Genomic DNA, 18,090 nt, shown 5'->3' with positions numbered 1-18,090 from the left:
CTGTTAAGATAACTTCATTTATTGCATTCATTCTTTTCCAATCAGTTGCCTCCTATTTATGTATTTATATAGTATATATATATATATATATATATATATATATATATATATATATATATATATATATATATATATATATATATATATATATATATATATATATATATATATATTTGTGTTACAACCCCTGGTATGCCTAAATATGGGAGGAATATTTAGGCATACCAGGGGTTGTAACACAAATATATACTTATTTCCCTGGCTTAACTGATAAGGAGGCGATCCTGTGGCTTAGTGGCTAAGGCTCCTGCCTGAGATATATAACAGCACAGGTTCAAATCCCAGTAAGGGTATGGCTAGCTGATGAGAGCTAATTAGCTCGAAATAGATCTATACTAGTCTCCCTTTATTTATTTATCAGTACAAATACAACACACACACACACACACACACACACACACACATATATATATATAATGTTTGTGTGTGTGTATGTGTGTATGTATGTATGTGTATACACACACACACACACAAACACACAAAAGCCAAGTACTACTCACTCATCATGAAATCTCCAGAACTGTAAAGTCTACAAACGTGAAATTTGGCACATATGTTCCTCTTGGCTTCTAGGCGCTCGCTAAGAAAGGATTTTTTTATGGCCATCAGATCATTAGTATTTCTTATACAATAATTAACATGCTCTGATGCTAAGGAGTTAGACATTCTATTCCCCCTCCCCACCTGAAAAGAACTCTGTTCCAACTGCCAGTTTCCTCACATTCCGTTACCTCAGTTCAAACTGGCAGATGTTCCACTCCTTCACTCAGGAGCGGTCTGGGGCTCCTTACAGTACTAAATGCCGGTACCTCACCAAGATGTCTACACCTTCCACCTATGGAACTGCTTCCAGACTCAAGGCGGCAGGAGAGAGATTCCCTCATGAGTTTCAATCACAGGCCACCCCTGAGCCAAGGCATTGTGAAGTGGATTTCTCCTGCATAGAGTCCCAGCCCCAACTCACTTCTTATCCTGACCTCCTCAGTTCAGACGAATCTGTTCCTTCTGCTGTAACACCAGTTAAAGGGAAGAGAGGGAAAAAACGCAGGAAAAGATTTACAGATGCGATTAGGAGAAGACAATTAAGGGAAGCTGGAAAAAAGTATCGTCAAAGTCATCCCAAAGTCAATAGAGGGGCTGTAAAGCGGTATGCATCCAATAACCCTTACGTTAATCAGGCAGCTACAGCTAAATACAATGAAAAGATACCACAAATCAGATCAAGCTTTAAGTGTCACTTTATCAAGCCTGATCACATAGTGTTGTATCCAGCTTGTGTGATGTGTGTGTGAGACAATCTGTTTTGCACAATTTGGGGCCCAAAAACATTTCTTAACAAAAAAAGTGTGATAACAAGAAACCAAAGGTGGGAGAAAAGATTTTGATATTGATAGAGTGAGAAGCAAAGGAGAATGTGGTCCGGAGCAACCATTCCTAACTGGTTGTCCTCTAGATATATAAATTGAACTTTTAGAATTCTTAATGAAGGCCAGGTTAGTTGAGGGAGTCTGAGCTTGAGAAGGTTTGTCAACCTTAAGTCATAAATATAGCACAAGAATTACATTTTCCTTTAATGAGATACAAAAAAGCAGTGCTGTAAAACTTGGATTTATATTGAAAACAGGAAAAAGGACTCCTGTTGACTGCTAGAACGGTGGATGAAGTGAGAAAGAAAGGCTCAAACATTTTTTTTTTAATTACAATTCACTCAGAAGTAATTTATGTCACTTGAAGGAGGGGGGTGGAAAAGTTTGAGAAGTTAGAATTGAGTTGCTATAACTTATTCAGGGAATTCAGAAGTTATTAAAGGACAAGATTTTGGAATCACCTCAATGGTGAGTTGATTTTACATTTGCAGCTGGTACTTTGACTTGGTGACAATCCTGGTCTCTCAAATTTTGGAGGTGATTCCTACCATGGAACAGGTTTGTCTACTCTTGCACAAAAGATAGTAATATTTTAAAGCCAGGTTTATTTTTGCTTTATTTCAAGAAATGAAATGCTCCATGTAATGTACTAACCTAACCTTGGTTTGATTGTTGCAATCTAAACCAAACTTTTTTTTAACCAGTCCCATCTGTTGGAAGTGTATAAGCATAAAATATATAGATCAGTGTTCCATTTGGATATAAATGCATGTGTAAGTGAAAACCACAAGTTTTATTTAAAAACTCCTATGGAATGCCTTTCTTTTACTGTAACAATAAACAGTTTATTTTTTAAAATGTTTAGAAATAACTACTTTCATGTTTAAAAGACCCTAAAATTATCCAGATTTGGATAATTTGTTCCTTCCTTTCAAAGGTTGCTGGGGGTCATTCTTTTTGGCAGTTAACATGCACAACAAACTTATAAGTTGGGAACATGAGCACATTAATAATATGTCTTTTTATTGTTAATTTACTCATTGGTTTTGGTCTTTTATACATAGTAACAACATCTGTGGATTTCATGTGTTACTAGACTAGAGCAATTTTAGTTCAGCTGAGATACTGTGAACTTTGTATTTTCAGCACCAAATTGTTAAGATGTTATAGTATCCTTTCTCATGTAAACTATGTGGCCAAACAATAACAAATGTATTTATTTTAGAAGCAAAGTATTTCCATTTTCACTTTTAACTTACTACATTTTTTGTTTTGAATGCATTGTTACATTTTGCAAACATATTGTACTGGAATTCAAATTTTATATTTCTAAAGCAGTAATAATAGAATATATATATTTTTAGGACATCTTAGAATCAAATCTAAATGATTTTGCTAGACTTCAGTTTTATTCTTTTAACACTCTGGAATCAAAGCTGTATAAGAAATCTTGTTGAAGCAAAAACAAGAGAAGCTAAAATGCCTCTCAAAAATAGAAAAGGGTCTTTACTATTTGCTTTCTCTTCAAAATATAACCCTTCTAAAATATGCTAATTAAAATAAAACTGTCTAAATGGATAAACCTGTTCTAAAAGGAAACAAGTATGGGCTAAAAATCCACTTTTATAGAATACCCGAAAAGGACAACTCAGGGAAAACAACAGGTTTTCCAGCTTGCCTTCCCCCCCCCCCCCCCCAAAAAACCCTGTGTTTTATCTCAAAAAAGGGTTCTGTTGGGCACTCTTTCCTAATCTTGTGCCTTTCAGTTGTGTTAGTTGATTGCTCCTGGGGAGCCATAGCTGTCTTGATTGAATGATGGGAATCATAATCCTGCATATCTGCAGGACATAAAATTAGGGAGAAGTTTGATATAGATAGGACAAGGAAGTTGGTGGGAGTGTTTGCTGCTGCTCTGAAAGTGAGGTTTTATGTTGTAAGCTGTCCAGCACAGAGTCAGTGTGTGTGAGTTGGGCAGCCGTATAAATCTGTTTAATAAATACAATCAAATATTTTTTTTTTAAAAAAAATTCTGGATAAGCTTACAGCCAAAAGAAATGATTTTCCATTAAAAATCTATATAAACTGATGTGCTACTTCCTGGTCCAAACAACTTCTACAAATGATTCCTAAAGCACTACTGGCAGTCTCCCAAATAGTTAAACGATTGCCCAGACCAAATTAATACTACCTGGAACTGACTGACGCTCTTAGCCATGGCTGCAGGATACTATGCAGAGAGACCTGTGTTTGAAAACTTAAAAAGAGTGCAGATGCTAGATGACACCTTCAACCTTTGAGATTGTCATATTTTTGGGGAAGCCCCTAAAAAATCTTGCTCAACGTTAAGGAGAAGAAAAAAGTCCTTCCAGCCCACTGTCCTTCCAGCCCACTGGCTACTGTAGGGAGTCTGCTGGGGTCCAAACTTAAATTCTTTTCATCCCTGGTCTAGAACCAGAGGTGGGGGAGAATCCAGAAGCTCTTGGAAGGGAACTGAATTGAACTAAAAGAAGATGCAGCAATAACCCAATCATTCATGTTCTGGCAAAATCTATCAGGAAGACATGGAAGTTGTTTTTGGCAGTTGCCAAGATCTTTTGAAAGCAGCTCTCAAGATTCTCTTTTTCTCTTTTGATAGGTTATCTGGATTCCTCCTGAGTGCAGATGAGTTTTTTCACTGAATATAAAGTTAGTTCTTTAGTACTGTTTTTTTTTACACCTATGTTTTTTAATCCTATGCTTCAACGTTCTAAATTCTGCTTGTCTGTCTCTTAACTTACTGTTCTCTACTGCCACCTGTAGACCTTGATCTTGCTTGCCAGAAGCGTGGGAGAGTAAATCTCAGAAAAGATCATCTCTTGTCCGTTATAGGAAAAACCTTTATGGAAAGATTTCCAGCGTTGTGTTCCAGTTAAAAGATTTTTGGAAGGATATTTATTTGCTTGGTGTATGGCATCTACAGAGGTCATGCAATCACTGAGAAGATGGAAGGATATTTGTAATAGAGTATCTATGCATCTTGAAATTAAAAAAACAGAGACCTGGCAAAGTATGTCACATATGATGTACCGGTATTTATTTTATTGGTTTATCAGCCACCTCTGTTTCTGTGACAGCTCTAGACAATATATAATCATGTAGTAAATATGTCCTCAAAACCAAAACAAAAGAAGGTTAATCATAGCAACTGTTAACAACTTGCATTGGGGAAACCATAAATACTAATACAAGCATCAATCAAACTCAGAAACGAGACCCCAAATTATGCTGCTTTGGGATGATCTGAAAGAGCCAAATCTTCAGAGGTTTCCTAAAAGCCAGCAGGGATATGGCTATCTAGATATCCACGAGGAATGCTGTTCCCGAGGGCAGGGGTGGCCAGAGAGAACGGACAGGTTGTACCGACTTGTGTCACTTGCTGCTCTTACTGGGTTGACAACAGGCGGTGCTGGTGACGTGTCTGGTTTTTAATTGCTTCTACTTCTAGAATGTATGAAGAAAATGGAATATCCAAAGCTGAATGGTGTGGCTATTGCACTTACAAACAAGCTGATCAAACCGCTCCTACTGCTTATCTTACAGGAGATTAATATATGGTATCTAGAATCATTTCTTCATATCCACTTACAATTATAAGAAATGGTAAACAAGGGTTATGATGTTTTATTGGAACAGAAATGTTTTGTGTTCAGAGACAGACCTCAAACTTCTTCCTAAATCAATAATCTTTCTTATATACATTAACAGGTGGAGAAGCGAAGCCTGTTCCAAGTGGCAGCATAGGGGGCTTCAATCTGTGGAATGTCTTCAGGTATGAAAAATTATCCACAAGTCTCTGATGGGTTGAATCTAAAATATACTAAACTGTAAAATAATATGAGGATAGAGAAAATTACTCCAGAAGGGAGGATAAGATTGATTTACATAAGACTTTTCTCTTGTTTAATGAGAACTTTTAGAAAAAGTGTTATGCACCATGTCTCTGTAGATACAATAGAGTATACCATTTCTTCCCCTGCATTCTCAGGGAAGATAACAAATATCACCGTGGGTCATAACTGAGAAAATTAGGCCAACAAATAAATTCAGGTGCTGTCTCAGGAATGTAGATACTTTACAACAGGTTTCCTTAAGGCAGTGCTTCTCAATTATTTTCTGTCATGCCCCCCCTAGGAAGAAGAAAACATTTCGCGCCCCCCCCCCCCCCGCGCGACTGTAAATAGTATCATTTGTCTATAAAATTGTTATAAGTACACCTCTGCATAACATAGCACACCGGTCTTTCCTCGTCTCCCACCGTAGTCACATGCTTTCTTTCCTCTTTCCCTCTTACTTGTCTATCCTTCCTTCCACCCTCCCTTCCTCCTTCCCTTCCTTCCTGCCTCCCTTCCAGTTCCCTCCTTCCTCTTTCCTCCTGCCTGCCTGCCTTCTTTCCCTCCTGCTTATCTATGCTTCCTTCCTTCCTTGCACCTCCCTCCCTTCTGCCTGCCTGCCTTCTTTCCTCTTTCCCTATCCTCCTATCCTTCCTTTCTCCCTCCCTCCTTCCCTCCCTCCCTTCCAGTTCCCTCCTTCCTCTTTCCTCCTGCCTGCCTGCCTTCTTTCCCTCCTGCTTATCTATGCTTCCTTCCTTCCTTGCACCTCCCTCCCTTCTGCCTGCCTGCCTTCTTTCCTCTTTCCCTATCCTCCTATCCTTCCTTTCTCCCTCCCTCCTTCCCTGCCTCCCTTCCAGTTCCCTCCTTCCTCTTTCCTCCTGCCTGCCTGCCTTCTTTCCCTCCTGCTTATCTATGCTTCCTTCCTTCCTTGCACCTCCCTCCCTTCTGCCTGCCTGCCTTCTTTCCTCTTTCCCTATCCTCCTATCCTTCCTTTCTCCCTCCCTCCTTCCCTGCCTCCCTTCCAGTTCCCTCCTTCCTCTTTCCTCCTGCCTGCCCGCCTTCTTTCCCTCCTGCTTATCTATGCTTCCTTCCTTCCTTGCACCTCCCTCCCTTCTGCCTGCCTGCCTTCTTTCCTCTTTCCCTATCCTCCTATCCTTCCTTTCTCCCTCCCTCCTTCCCTGCCTCCCTTCCAGTTCCCTCCTTCCTCTTTCCTCCTGCCTGCCTGCCTTCTTTCCCTCCTGCTTATCTATGCTTTCTTCCTTCCTTGCACCTCCCTCCCTTCTGCCTGCCTGCCTTCTTTCCTCTTTCCCTATCCTCCTATCCTTCCTTTCTCCCTCCCTCCTTCCCTGCCTCCCTTCCAATTCCATTCTTCCCTCCTTCCTTCTGCCTCCTTCCTGCCTGCTTGCCTTCTTTCCTCTTTCCCTCCGGCGTGTCTGCTTTTCTTTCCTTCCTTCCACCTCCCTTCTGCCCTTCTTCCCTCCCTCCCTGCCAGCAGCTCCTCCAGCATCCCAGCTGGAAGCAGCAGCACAACAGTTGCCGTTACCAGGGGCGAAGGGGTGGCGGTGGCAAGATCAGGCGACCGCCGCCCCTTTGTCCCTTCCCCAACAGCGGCTGTTGCGGTGGAGCTTCCAGACGGAATGCTGGCGGTGGAGCTGCTGGCGGGGAGGCGAGCTACGCGGTGGCGAAGACGGGCGGTCCCATGCTTCCCTCCCTCCCACCCCCGCCCGAGCAGGCTTCTTGCACAGCTCCAGCCCGCGGCTCCAATGAAAATCCACAGTCCGAAGTGCTGCCACTTCCAGGCGGCATATATTATGCCTCGCCCACGCCTTCGCCGCCGTTGCACCCAGATGGAAAGGGAGCCTTCGCGCCCCCCTTTACGGAGCCTCGCGCCCCCCCAGGGGGGCGCGCCCCACTATTTGAGAACCGCTGCCTTAAGGGCAGTTGAATGAAATGCACTATTTTGAAAAAACTTAAGAACAGAATTAGAAAATCAAAAGCAGAATTTAATAATTTGATTTCAGTTAAAACACATTCACAGAATGCCAAAGTTTCTGATTTGTTAAAAAAAGGAGATATTTGTAGCTTATAGTTGAAATGTGGGGTCCTTGATGCTCTCTGAGCTTGTATTGATGTTTGAGTAATGAAATTTGCAGAAAACAACCAAGCTTGTAGAGTACCAAGGATCCTTCAGCTTTGATTTACACACAGTGCCAAATAGTTTTGAATCTAGTTTGTTGTTCAATTCAACTTGGGTACTTTGAATGTCACACAATTAAAAGAGTAAAAAGTTGACAACTCAGGGAATTTTACATTGATTGCATCCTTAGTTTGCAGAAAACAGGGCTTGGGGGGGGGGGATCTCAGATTTATTCACGGAATACTTGGTTCTAATTTTATCTTTCCCACAGCTGCATAGATTTGAGAGGAAGCTGGTTTGAGCACTGTTGTTTTCTGTGCTTAATCCACCCCTTTCAGCAAGCCTTCTGTAGATTTCTTCATTTCACTATCTTGTTATGAATTGTACTAGAAAGAAAAATTTGAACATCGCTCAGTTTCACTGTTGCTCATGCTGTGGTATTTTGCCACAAAACATGATTTAATTTTCAATGCTCAGTGTGACTGAAATCCAAGGAGTGGATTTGCCTACAGTGATAAATGATTTTTCAAAAACCACAAACCCATATGGTGAGCAATTCCTCATTTGAAATGCATCTTAAAGCAATATAAGCACAAGATGAGTCTATTTCATTATATTCCATTTTGCGTTGGGCTAGAAAAACCAAATAAAATTGCATGCCTAGATGGTAAGTTACAAGCAAGAGTAATTGATGACATTGCTTAGCATCTTAAGACACATCTGTTGGAACTTGAAGTAGTCTTAGTGCTAAACGTAAACGTAGCAGGTGGGTTCCATATTTTATATGCAAAACTGTAGAAAATATGTCTGCTTCTTTTATTTATATAGCAGGATTATTCACCAGATAACCCGAAACTCTAGTGTTTGTACTGAGAATTGGATAATAGAGAAGGAGGAAATGTTCTGTTCTTAATTAAACTAACCAGAATCACCCACAGGTGCTTTTTTCAAGAGGCAAGTGGACTTTCTGGTTTTTCTTTGAAGACGTTTTGCTTCTCATCCAAGAAGTTTCTTGGGAAAACCTGAAAGTCCACTTGCCTCTTGAAAAAAGCATATTTGGGACAACCATGACCTGGATGACTGAGAATCTCCTTAGACAGTTAGCAACCAGAATCACAATGCAATTTTTTTTCCACCTCTGCAGTTTGAAGACAAAACGGATGCAGTGTTTGGTAACACAGAAGAAGAACGTGAGTATGCAATCGTTTGCTCGTGAAATATTTCCTCCACCCCAATTTGTTTGTGTGTATGCATGTATGAATTACAAATGTTTCTGTTAAGATAATCCGAAAGTCCAGGCACCTGTAAATGCTACATATGCTGGTAAAGATGAGAATGAGATCTTGCTCAAAACCTCTCCTGCTCGGTCAGCTGGATTAGGCCAATGGGCACAAAGTTTCTTTTGTCTGGTGGAATATAGCCCACAGGAATTAATAGTGAGAGAGTGATTGCTTCTGACATCCTTTAAATCTGTAGAACAGCTATTTTTTTAATGTGGTATTTTCATTTTGTGTCATACTGGCTCAAAAGGAATATTGCAGATTTGGAAAAGACACAAAAAAGTTTTTTACTATTACCGTAGTTATTTTTCACAAAGTGTGAGAAAATTCTAATTGAAAATGGGGGACTGATGACTGGAAATAATTTAATAAAAGTTGTACCCATAATTTTAAAAGTGCACATTATGAATAACCTCCTCTCAAAAATATCATAGTCTTAATTGGTAATATGTGTAGGTCAAACAAGTCACGTTAAAAAAATTATGAGTAAGTTTAGCTATATGTTATAGCTGACTCTAAATTTAGAGTGTTTTTTTTAAAAAAAGACATCCTGTTGTCCCCTCTTTAGGTGCAAACATTATAGATTTTGAGATGTCTGAGAAGACAGTCCACAACCTCAGTCCTGCTTTTGACAGCATCCCCTACAGAATGCAGAGCCGGACAGGATCCACCAACTCTTTGCTGGACGACAGTGATTATTTCCTGAACTCAGGAGACCTTGCAGGAATCCCTGTGGTTGGGAGTGACAACGAAGAAGAGCAGACTTTTGCTCCAAAGGATGGTCTCTCTTCTGCTCTTCGCTCTGAAGATAGCCGGGGAGATGGGAGGAGGGCCCGGGATCATGTGGTGGACAATGAAAAAGACACCCAAATGCAAAACATGATCCAGAAGGATCTCTCTCCCCCTTTTGACAAGGGACCCTCTGTCTTTAAATCCCTGAGGAAAGACTTTAGCATCGCAAGAGATGATAGCAAAGACACTTTTTTGACAAAGGAGAAAACCAGAGAAGGATCTTTCCAAGAACGGGAGAAACGTTTGGAAAAAATACCGAAAGAGCTGGATTCCAGATTGAAAAGCAGTTTGCTCGATAAATCAGGTAATATTACTCACTCCGTTTTCCTAGGAAAGTTCAGCGCTCCTGTTTTTTTCAGGAACTGATACTTCACACTCAAGATAACGTGGATTCTTCTTTTTCAGCTAGCATGGGACTTCAGCCATTGTGGGGTCTCGTTTGCAACAAATCCTAGTTAGCCTAGCATATTATGAGAACCAGATCAGTGAGACACCTACAAGGATCTTCCCTGTAAATTATGATTGTTCAATGTTTTGGCTTGCTTGCGCCCCATTGAGTGAAGAGGAATTGTCTGGGGCCGCATATAAAATATGTAATGTAGTTAATGTATATAAGTAACAAGCTTCTTTTATTTTTTATGTTTTTATTATCTTGCGGGGCCACATTGCTAGTTGTCCAGGGCTGCCTGAATTGTGCAGCAAAAGTCTAGCCCATATTTCCAACTTGTGGTCTGCTGTTCAGACTTGTGGTTTTCTTGCTGCCATCTGGATCAGCATGCCCTTTCCTGACCCACTTGATTCAATTTTATTTTAAACATTGGAAGTTTCTTAATTCCACCAATTTAAGAAACTGAAGCACTGTTGAATAAGTTGTCTTTTTCCCCAACACATTGAAGTATGTGAAATGTGCTCGATTTAGTTACATACACACTCACTCACTCACTCACTCATTATTTGGAAGATATTGATATAAATGGTTTGGGTTTCCACAGTCATTCAAGGATTTTTTTTTAAATGTTACTAATTGCACTTTCTGTATTCCTCAGTTGCGAATCAAGTAGATGAAACATTACGGACACATTTAGCACCGCAAACACCAGAAACTAACTTCAGGGTAAGTAGCAGCTCTTGTGAAGTTTTTCCTTTTATTAGGAGTCGCTTTGCAGAGTAAGATGGGTGGCATATATGTTTGATAAAAATAACATTTTGCGCCATAAAACACATTCTGGGGACTAGGATTACTGTAAGAATTTGGTTGTGCTGCTGTACCTTCAGCTAGTGATTGTTCAAACTGTTCTAATGTCCCAGAAGAGTGGGGTGATTAGACGGTAACCATGGGGTGCTTCGCTCTGAAATTACAAAAGAATAGGGTGCAACTGAAAGTCCAGGATAAGAGTGAATATATTGCTGGGATAGAAATTTGAACCAAGGCCACAAACACAGTAGCCTGCCTGCAATTCTTCTAAGGACGCTGCATCTTTTCATGCCTTCACTTGGTAGTTGCAGAGAACAGCTGGGTGATGCTGAGTAAAGGAGCAGCAGCTCTGAAGATAGGCAGGCAAATACGGTCTGCCTTCATGTACACTGTATTTTTCTTCGAATTTCTAGACCGCCCCCTCTCCCGAAAAGGACTCGGGGCGGTGTACAGTCCACACAACAAACAACAAGTATCAAATACAATATAAATACAGATATAAATACACATAAGGAGGAGGTTAAAAATTTAAAAGAACTGTACGGAAGAATATAAATATGGTTCTAAAAACCCTAAAATCAGTTAAGTTTAAAACCGTACCCTATAAATAACCAGGTAAAAATATGTTTCCAGGAGGTAACAGTTGTCACAATTATAATTATGCCAGGCCAGCTAATCGAAACAGGTGTGTCTTCCATTTTTGTCGGAAGGAGCGGAAATCTGTGGTGGTTCTGATATCGGGGGGGAGGTCATTCCAGAGGGTTGGGCCCATCACAGAGAAGGCCCTACTCCTTGGCGCCGCCCGCTGGCATTGCCTAGTGGACGGCACCTGGAGAAGCCCCTCCCTGTGAGAGCGGATTGGCCGCAGGGATGTATGTGGGAGGATGCGATCCCGCAAGTAACTAGATGCTATATGCTAATAGAGGAGAATATTTGTAGCTCAGGGTTGAATTGGGCGGGTCCTTGGTGCTCTCTGAGTTTTCTTGTTTTATTTAATACAATAATACAATAGTAGAGTTGGAAGGGACCTTGGAGGTCTTCTAGTCCAACCCCCTGCCTAGGCAGGAAACCCTATACCGTTTCAGACAAATAGCTATCCAACATCTTCTTAAAGACTTCCAGTGTTGGGGCATTCACAACTTCTGGAGGCAAGCTGTTCCACTGATTAATTGTTCTAACTGTCAGGAAATTTCTCCTCAGTTCTAAGTTGCTTCTCTCCTTGATTAGTTTCCACCCATTGCTTCTTGTTCTACCCTCAGGTGCCTTGGAGAATAGTTTTGACTCTCTCTTCTTTGTGGCAGCCCCTGAGATATTGGAAGACTGCTATCCTGTCTCCCCTGGTCCTTCTTTTCATTAGACTAGACCTACCCAGTTCCTGCAACCGTTCTTCATATGTTTTAGTCTCCAGTCCCCTAATCCTCTTTGTTGCTCTTCTCTGCACTCTTTCTAGAGTCTCCACATCTTTTTTACATCGTGGCGACCAGAACTGAATGCAGGATTCCAAGTGTGGCCTTACCAAGGCATTATTAACACTTCACGTGATCTTGATTCTATCCCTCTGTTGATGCAGCCTAGGACTGTGGATTTATTTATTTTATTTATTGACTTATTTATTGATTGTATTTATATTGTCGCTTATTCGCCCATGGCGACTCAGGGTGGCTTACAGAATATAAAACCACATTTAAATCAATAAAACTAATAAAAAGAATCAAATAGATTAATATAGTATAATATAATGAAATCAGCCCCCGTCCAAGCGACAGCAGATCACACAAACCATTTAATGGTCTCCATCCTGCTCTGGGTTCCCCAGGCCCACTGGCAGACCCTTTCATTACTCAAACTAGGTAACATCGTTAACATCATAACATCTGATGATGTTGCCTAGTTTGGCTAATGAAACATGTGCAAGAAAACAAGCAGGCTCAGAGAGCACCAAGGACCCCTCGCCCTGTTTATGTCAAAGCCCTTTTTCTGAATAAAGCTTGAGGCATGCATAGCCCTGATGTGAATGCTAAAGCATGTTTCCCACATCTACGTTCCAGGAATCTAGCTACCTGTTTGCTAATAAGGACTCTGTTGGCCAAGAGCACGGGAACTCCTATGCGTCCAATATTAGAATCAAAGAAGAGCCTTTGGATAATGACTACGATAAAGCTATGGCACCTCAGCCGGGGCTACTCAATAAAATTAAGGATGAACCAGACAGTACTGAGGTAAGGTCCATCTCTGGTTTCGGGCACGTGTTGTTTTGAGGGGGCATTGAGAGTTTTGTGATTTGCTCAATAATTATAGGCCCTTGCAAATAGGCAATGGTTAAATCAGTGATGGTGAACCTATGGCACGCGTGCCACAGGTGGCACACGGAGCCATTTGTCAGGGCACGCGAGGCACTGCCCTGTTAGCTGGCCAGCACGTATGCGCGCGCTGGCCAGCTGAGTTCACCCTTTTTAAAAGCAATTTTTCGCCCTCCCCAGGCTCCAGAGGCTTTATAGGAGCCTGGGGAGGGCAAAAAGAGCCTCCCCCCCCCCCGAGGCCCTCCAGAGGCTTCATGAGCCTCCCTGAAGCCTCTGGAGTGCAAAAAAACGGCCCTAAGGGCAAACCGGAAGTTCGGGAAAGGACTTCCTGTTTGCTCGGAGGGTCGTTTTGACTGCTCCGGAGGCTTCAGGGAAGCCGCCTGAAGCCTCCGGAGGGCTTCCGGGGGGGGGGGAGGCTATTTTCGCCCTCCCCAGGCTCCTATAAAGCCTCTGGAGCCTGGGGAGGGCGAAAAAAGCATGCAAAAATGGGGGGGCGGGGCGGGCACGTATGGCACGCGAGCCAAAAAAGGTTCGCTATCGCTGGCTTAAATGGTGCATAGAAGACCCCAAAATAACCAGCCACTCCTATGCAACATAGGAATTTTAAATGCATTAAAGGCAGGCAAAGGCATTTCACAGATTGGGATATTTACAATGGGACTCTCATATGTCGCTGATTGCACTGGGGTTAAGTGATGTGTATTCTGGATAGGGGCTTGGGTGCTTCTGGTTACAGCAGCTGGAATTTCAATCTGTGGCCATTTTGTTTCAGGATTATGGCCAGCAGCCAAAAACTCAGGAAGGGGAACTGAAAATCAGTGCTGTGTTCTCTGTCAGTGGCAGCCCTCTCGGTAAGGATCAAGATTTGGGGTGGGTGGGAATTAACAGACATTTTGTGCCCATCAGTTGTTTGGAGAAACAATTTCACATGTGTTTACATAGGCAAGACTAGCTCTCCACAACATGGCATCTTCTAGAGATGTATTGGTGTGTGCTTAGTCACTTGGTTTATATCCTGTCTGGCCTGCAGGAGTTCAAGGCTGCATGTCTGGATGCCTCCCTTTATCCCAGTGTTTCTCAACCTTGGCAATTTGAAGATGTGTGGACTTCAAATCCCAGAATTCTCCAGCCAGCAACGCTGGCTGGAGAATTCTGGGAGTTGAAGTCCACACATCTTCAAATTGCCAAGGTTGAGAAACACTGCTTTATCCTCTCCCCACAGCTTTGTGAAATAGGTTGAGCTAAGAGAAAGTGGCTAGCCCAAAGACGCCCAATAGTGTTGAATTAAATCTGGGTCTCCCTGGTCCTAAGTCAGCCCCACCACTCCCATCATCCTTCCAGAATCCCCAGCCAATTTAATTCTTTTGATCAAGAAAAGTTGGCCTGGAGAAATTATGTAAGAAGTATTAAATAAGGGTTAAATAAGAATTTTTCCTTTTCATCTGTCAGGATTGGAGGGGATGGGGGAACGCATTTGCAAAGCAGGGTAAAGTAAGTCTTAAAATGGGATTCCACAGATGAGAAGACAACCTCGGTAGCATTGCGTGTGTGTGTGTGTTCTCTTTTTGGCAAGCTCCGCAGCTGACCTCGGGTTTCCCACCTAACACGCCATCCTCTGGCATGAACAAGCTACTTCCTTCGGTCCCAAGTACGGCCGTTCGGGTGTCCTGTTCGGGATGCAAGAAGATCCTGCAGAAGGGGCAGACGGCGTATCAAAGAAAGGGCTCGACTCAGCTCTTCTGTTCCACACTGTGCCTCACGGGATACACTGTACCAGCTGCCCGACCGCAACCTTTCACCAAGAAAACCTGTTCCAGCTGCTCAAAGTAAGGGCAGATAAGCACCTCACTCAATGCCCACCTGGTCCTAAAGGGCTTGGTAAAAACAGCAGGGGAGAATATCAGTACAAGCGTAAGATCATCTGGAATCCAACCTTGGGATTCCTTATACGTTTTACTCTCTTCCTCTGGACTTACAGCATAGTCAGAGTTAAAGCCTCATGGCCTGCCTTCCACCCAGGGCTTTAACCCAAAGGGATGGCAGTTACATTTTGTAGTGCTTTAATTTTCTTATAAGTAAAGCGGAGCTTGTTAAAATCCTTTACAGTGCACCTCTGGGATCTATAAGACAGTGTTGGATAAATGAGGCAGTGCTTTGCCAGACTTAAGTCCACCAGTCTGGTCCAGTCTCCCAGTGTCTGTTGCAGCAACCCCTCCTTCCATGGTTCATGGGGTGGAGACTAGGCCATAGGTCAGGGGTGTCCAAACTTGGCAACTTTAAGACTTGTGGACTTCAACTCGCAGAATTCCCCAGCCAGCTCTGCTGGCTGGGGAATTCTGGGAGTTGAAGTCCACAAGTCTTAAAGTTGCCAAGTTTGGACACCCCTGCCATAGGTCTTCTTAGTGGTGGATCTTGTTTTATGGAAAGCCCCTCCCTAGTATTTCGTAAGCAGACCAAAGCAGTTTTACTCCAGGATGCATTTGACCCTTGGTTTAGTTTGTTCAGTTTTATGGAAAGCTGTGGTATTTGCTACTTCCTGTTTTATGATACCATTTAATTTTGTATACTTTTGTTCTTCATTTGTATGTCGACCTTGTTGTGTCCCACTCCTATGCCCATTCTCTTTAGATTGGTGGGTGACTGTGTAAATAAATCCAGGGGTTTCTGGGTAAATAAAACTTGACTAATTAAAGCAACAATTGATGGTCTCATTTTGATAAACTTTCTCAGCCTAGTGTAGAATGGTGGCTGGATTCTTGTTATCCGGGGGATATAATTGAATATTGGTATTTCAACGTCATATACCGTATTTTTGGAGTATAAGACACACCTTTTTTCCTCTAAAAAGAGGCTGAAAACCTGGGTGCGTCTTATACACCGAATACAGCATATTTTTTGCCTCCTGAAGCCCCGCCCCTTCACCAAAATGGCTGTGCATAGCCTTATTGAGGCTTTCAGACAGCTCCTGGGGGCTGGGGAGGGCAGAAATGAGCAAAAAATGGGTCGCCCCCAGCCCCAAGCAGTACTCTATAAGTCTCCATAAGGCTATGCATGCAATTTTTTTTGACAAAAAATGTGAAAAACAGGCCATTTCTTTGCTCGTTTTTGGGGGCCCCACCCCCCCGGAGCACTCTGCAAGCCCCCCCCCCAAGGCTATTCATGCCTTTTTAAAAATAAATGGGCCGTTTTTGGCAGGTTTGCAGAGTGCAAAAAAAATTTTTCCCCTTTCAGAAAGCTGTTTAGTTAGAGGGATTGATGAGAATTACATTGATCAAGTGCTGTGCCAGCAAAAACAAAGTTTTAGGTGCTACAGGTTGTCAGCTATTTCCTTCTCCAGAACATGGATAAATACACCTGGAAACATCTACCTACCTACTCTCTCCCTACCTACCTACTGTATTTCTCTCTCTCTCTCCCCCTCTATCTACCTATATACCTACCTACCCACTCTCTCTCTCTCTTTATCCCTCTACCTAACAACCTACCTACTCTCTCTCTCTCTCCCTACCTATCTACTGTATTTCTCTCTCTCTATTCTCTTTCTCTATCCCTCTACCTACCTACCTATGTACTGTATTTCTCTCTCTCCTATTTCTCTCTCTCTCTCTATCCCTTTACCTACCTACTTACCTATTGTATTTCTCTCTCTTTCTCTCTCTCTCTCATCCCTCTATCTACCTACCTACTTTTTAAAAAAATTGCCTCTTCAAAACCTGGGTGCATCTTACACTCTGGTGCGTCCTATACTCCGAAAAATACGGTAATAATATTTGTGTTATCTGCCTTTGATACTTTTCCCCATATTATCTTCTCAGTTAAAAAAGCATTTGCAGAGTGCATCTCTGCAAAATCCTAGAAATACGCACACTATCTCAAATGTCTCTGCATGGTCTCCTCCAGGGAATTAGGGGACCTGGCAGGATTCCAATTCAGCTGGTGGGTGGCATTGAGCAAACGGCATTCTTGGCACCAATGATACCGTATCTGCTGAATTAAAGCGAATTGCCAGACCAGCGATTCCACTGCTTGGCATCCTCAATCGTGTTAGGGTTACAACTTCCATGCTGTTTGAGAAACCTGCAAGTTGCAGATCCAATTCACTGGGAGTTGGGAGAGTGCCAGAGACGTTACAGATACAGCCACTGCTTTTGTCCTGCGTGGATTGTTATTTCTGGGTCTGAAAAAGTTAACTCTCCTTCTTTCTCTTTAACTGTTTAGGGACATCCTGCATCCAAAAGATGTGATTACAGCTCAATTTGACAATACAAATTCCAGCAAGGATTTCTGTAGCCAGTCCTGTCTTTCCGTGTATGAGTTGAAAAGGAAGCCTGTGGTCACCATCCATACAAACAGTATCTCCACCAAATGCAGCATGTGCCAGAAGAATGCAGTGGTAACCATCTTGGCTAGGCTTCCCTTGTTCTGAATGTTTGGGGTTGCTATATTCTGAGTTGGCTGCCTTTGGCGGGGTTAGAGCCAATCTGCCCCATACATCCCTGCGACCAATTCGCTCGCACAGAGAGGGGCTCCTCCAGGTGCCGTCCGCTAGACAGTGTCGTGGGGCGGCGCCTAGGAGCAGAGCCTTCTCTGTGGCGGGCCCAGCCCTGTGGAATGACCTCCCCCCGGATATTAGGAATACCTCTGACCTCCGCTCCTTCCGTATTAAGCTTAAGACCCACCTATTCCAAGCAGCTGGCCTGGCTCAACTTTGATCTAACCATATCGCTCCTGACGGGTTTTTAACCGGGTATTTTAATTATATTTAATTTTTAGGGGTTTTATATTTTGTATTTTAATTGTTTTTATCAATCGACCTCCTCCTTGTGTATGTCTCAGTGTATGTTTTTGCTTTATGTTTGTTTTGTGTACATATTTATTTCGTATGTTTCGTTGTACGCCGCCCCGAGTCCTTCGGGAGAGGGTGCGGCTAAGAAATAAATATATTATTATTATTATTATTATTATTATTAATCACGTTCAGCGCATATTCAGCAACAAAGCTCCTCAGGTTGTTTTGATGAAGCCATTCAACCTATTGAACTTTATGAGTGCATTTTTGAGGTACAAATGGTAAAAGCGTATTGCATGTG

General features: G+C 42.4%; 1 protein-coding gene across 8 annotated transcripts in view; it reads left to right on the top strand.

Annotated features, from left to right (window-relative positions):
- ZMYM4 (zinc finger MYM-type containing 4) overlaps positions 1–18,090 on the top strand; it is a 64,306-nt gene that overhangs the window by 16,617 nt on the left and 29,599 nt on the right. For all 8 annotated transcript variants that reach the window (XM_081962721.1, XM_081962725.1, XM_081962723.1 and 5 more), the window contains 8 exons: positions 5,172–5,235; positions 8,578–8,623; positions 9,282–9,809; positions 10,552–10,619; positions 12,749–12,919; positions 13,773–13,851; positions 14,574–14,826; positions 17,219–17,393. In XM_081962721.1, the coding sequence (XP_081818847.1) occupies positions 5,172–5,235; positions 8,578–8,623; positions 9,282–9,809; positions 10,552–10,619; positions 12,749–12,919; positions 13,773–13,851; positions 14,574–14,826; positions 17,219–17,393 (1,384 nt within the window). The remainder of the gene's footprint in view (positions 1–5,171; positions 5,236–8,577; positions 8,624–9,281; positions 9,810–10,551; positions 10,620–12,748; positions 12,920–13,772; positions 13,852–14,573; positions 14,827–17,218; positions 17,394–18,090) is intronic.

The sequence above is a fragment of the Natrix helvetica genome (assembly GCF_964273705.1).
Source record: "Natrix helvetica genome assembly, chromosome: 9".
Lineage (NCBI taxonomy): Eukaryota > Metazoa > Chordata > Lepidosauria > Squamata > Natricidae > Natrix > Natrix helvetica.
Note: the sequence above shows the minus strand (reverse complement) of the source record. Positions and strands in the feature narration are given on the sequence as shown.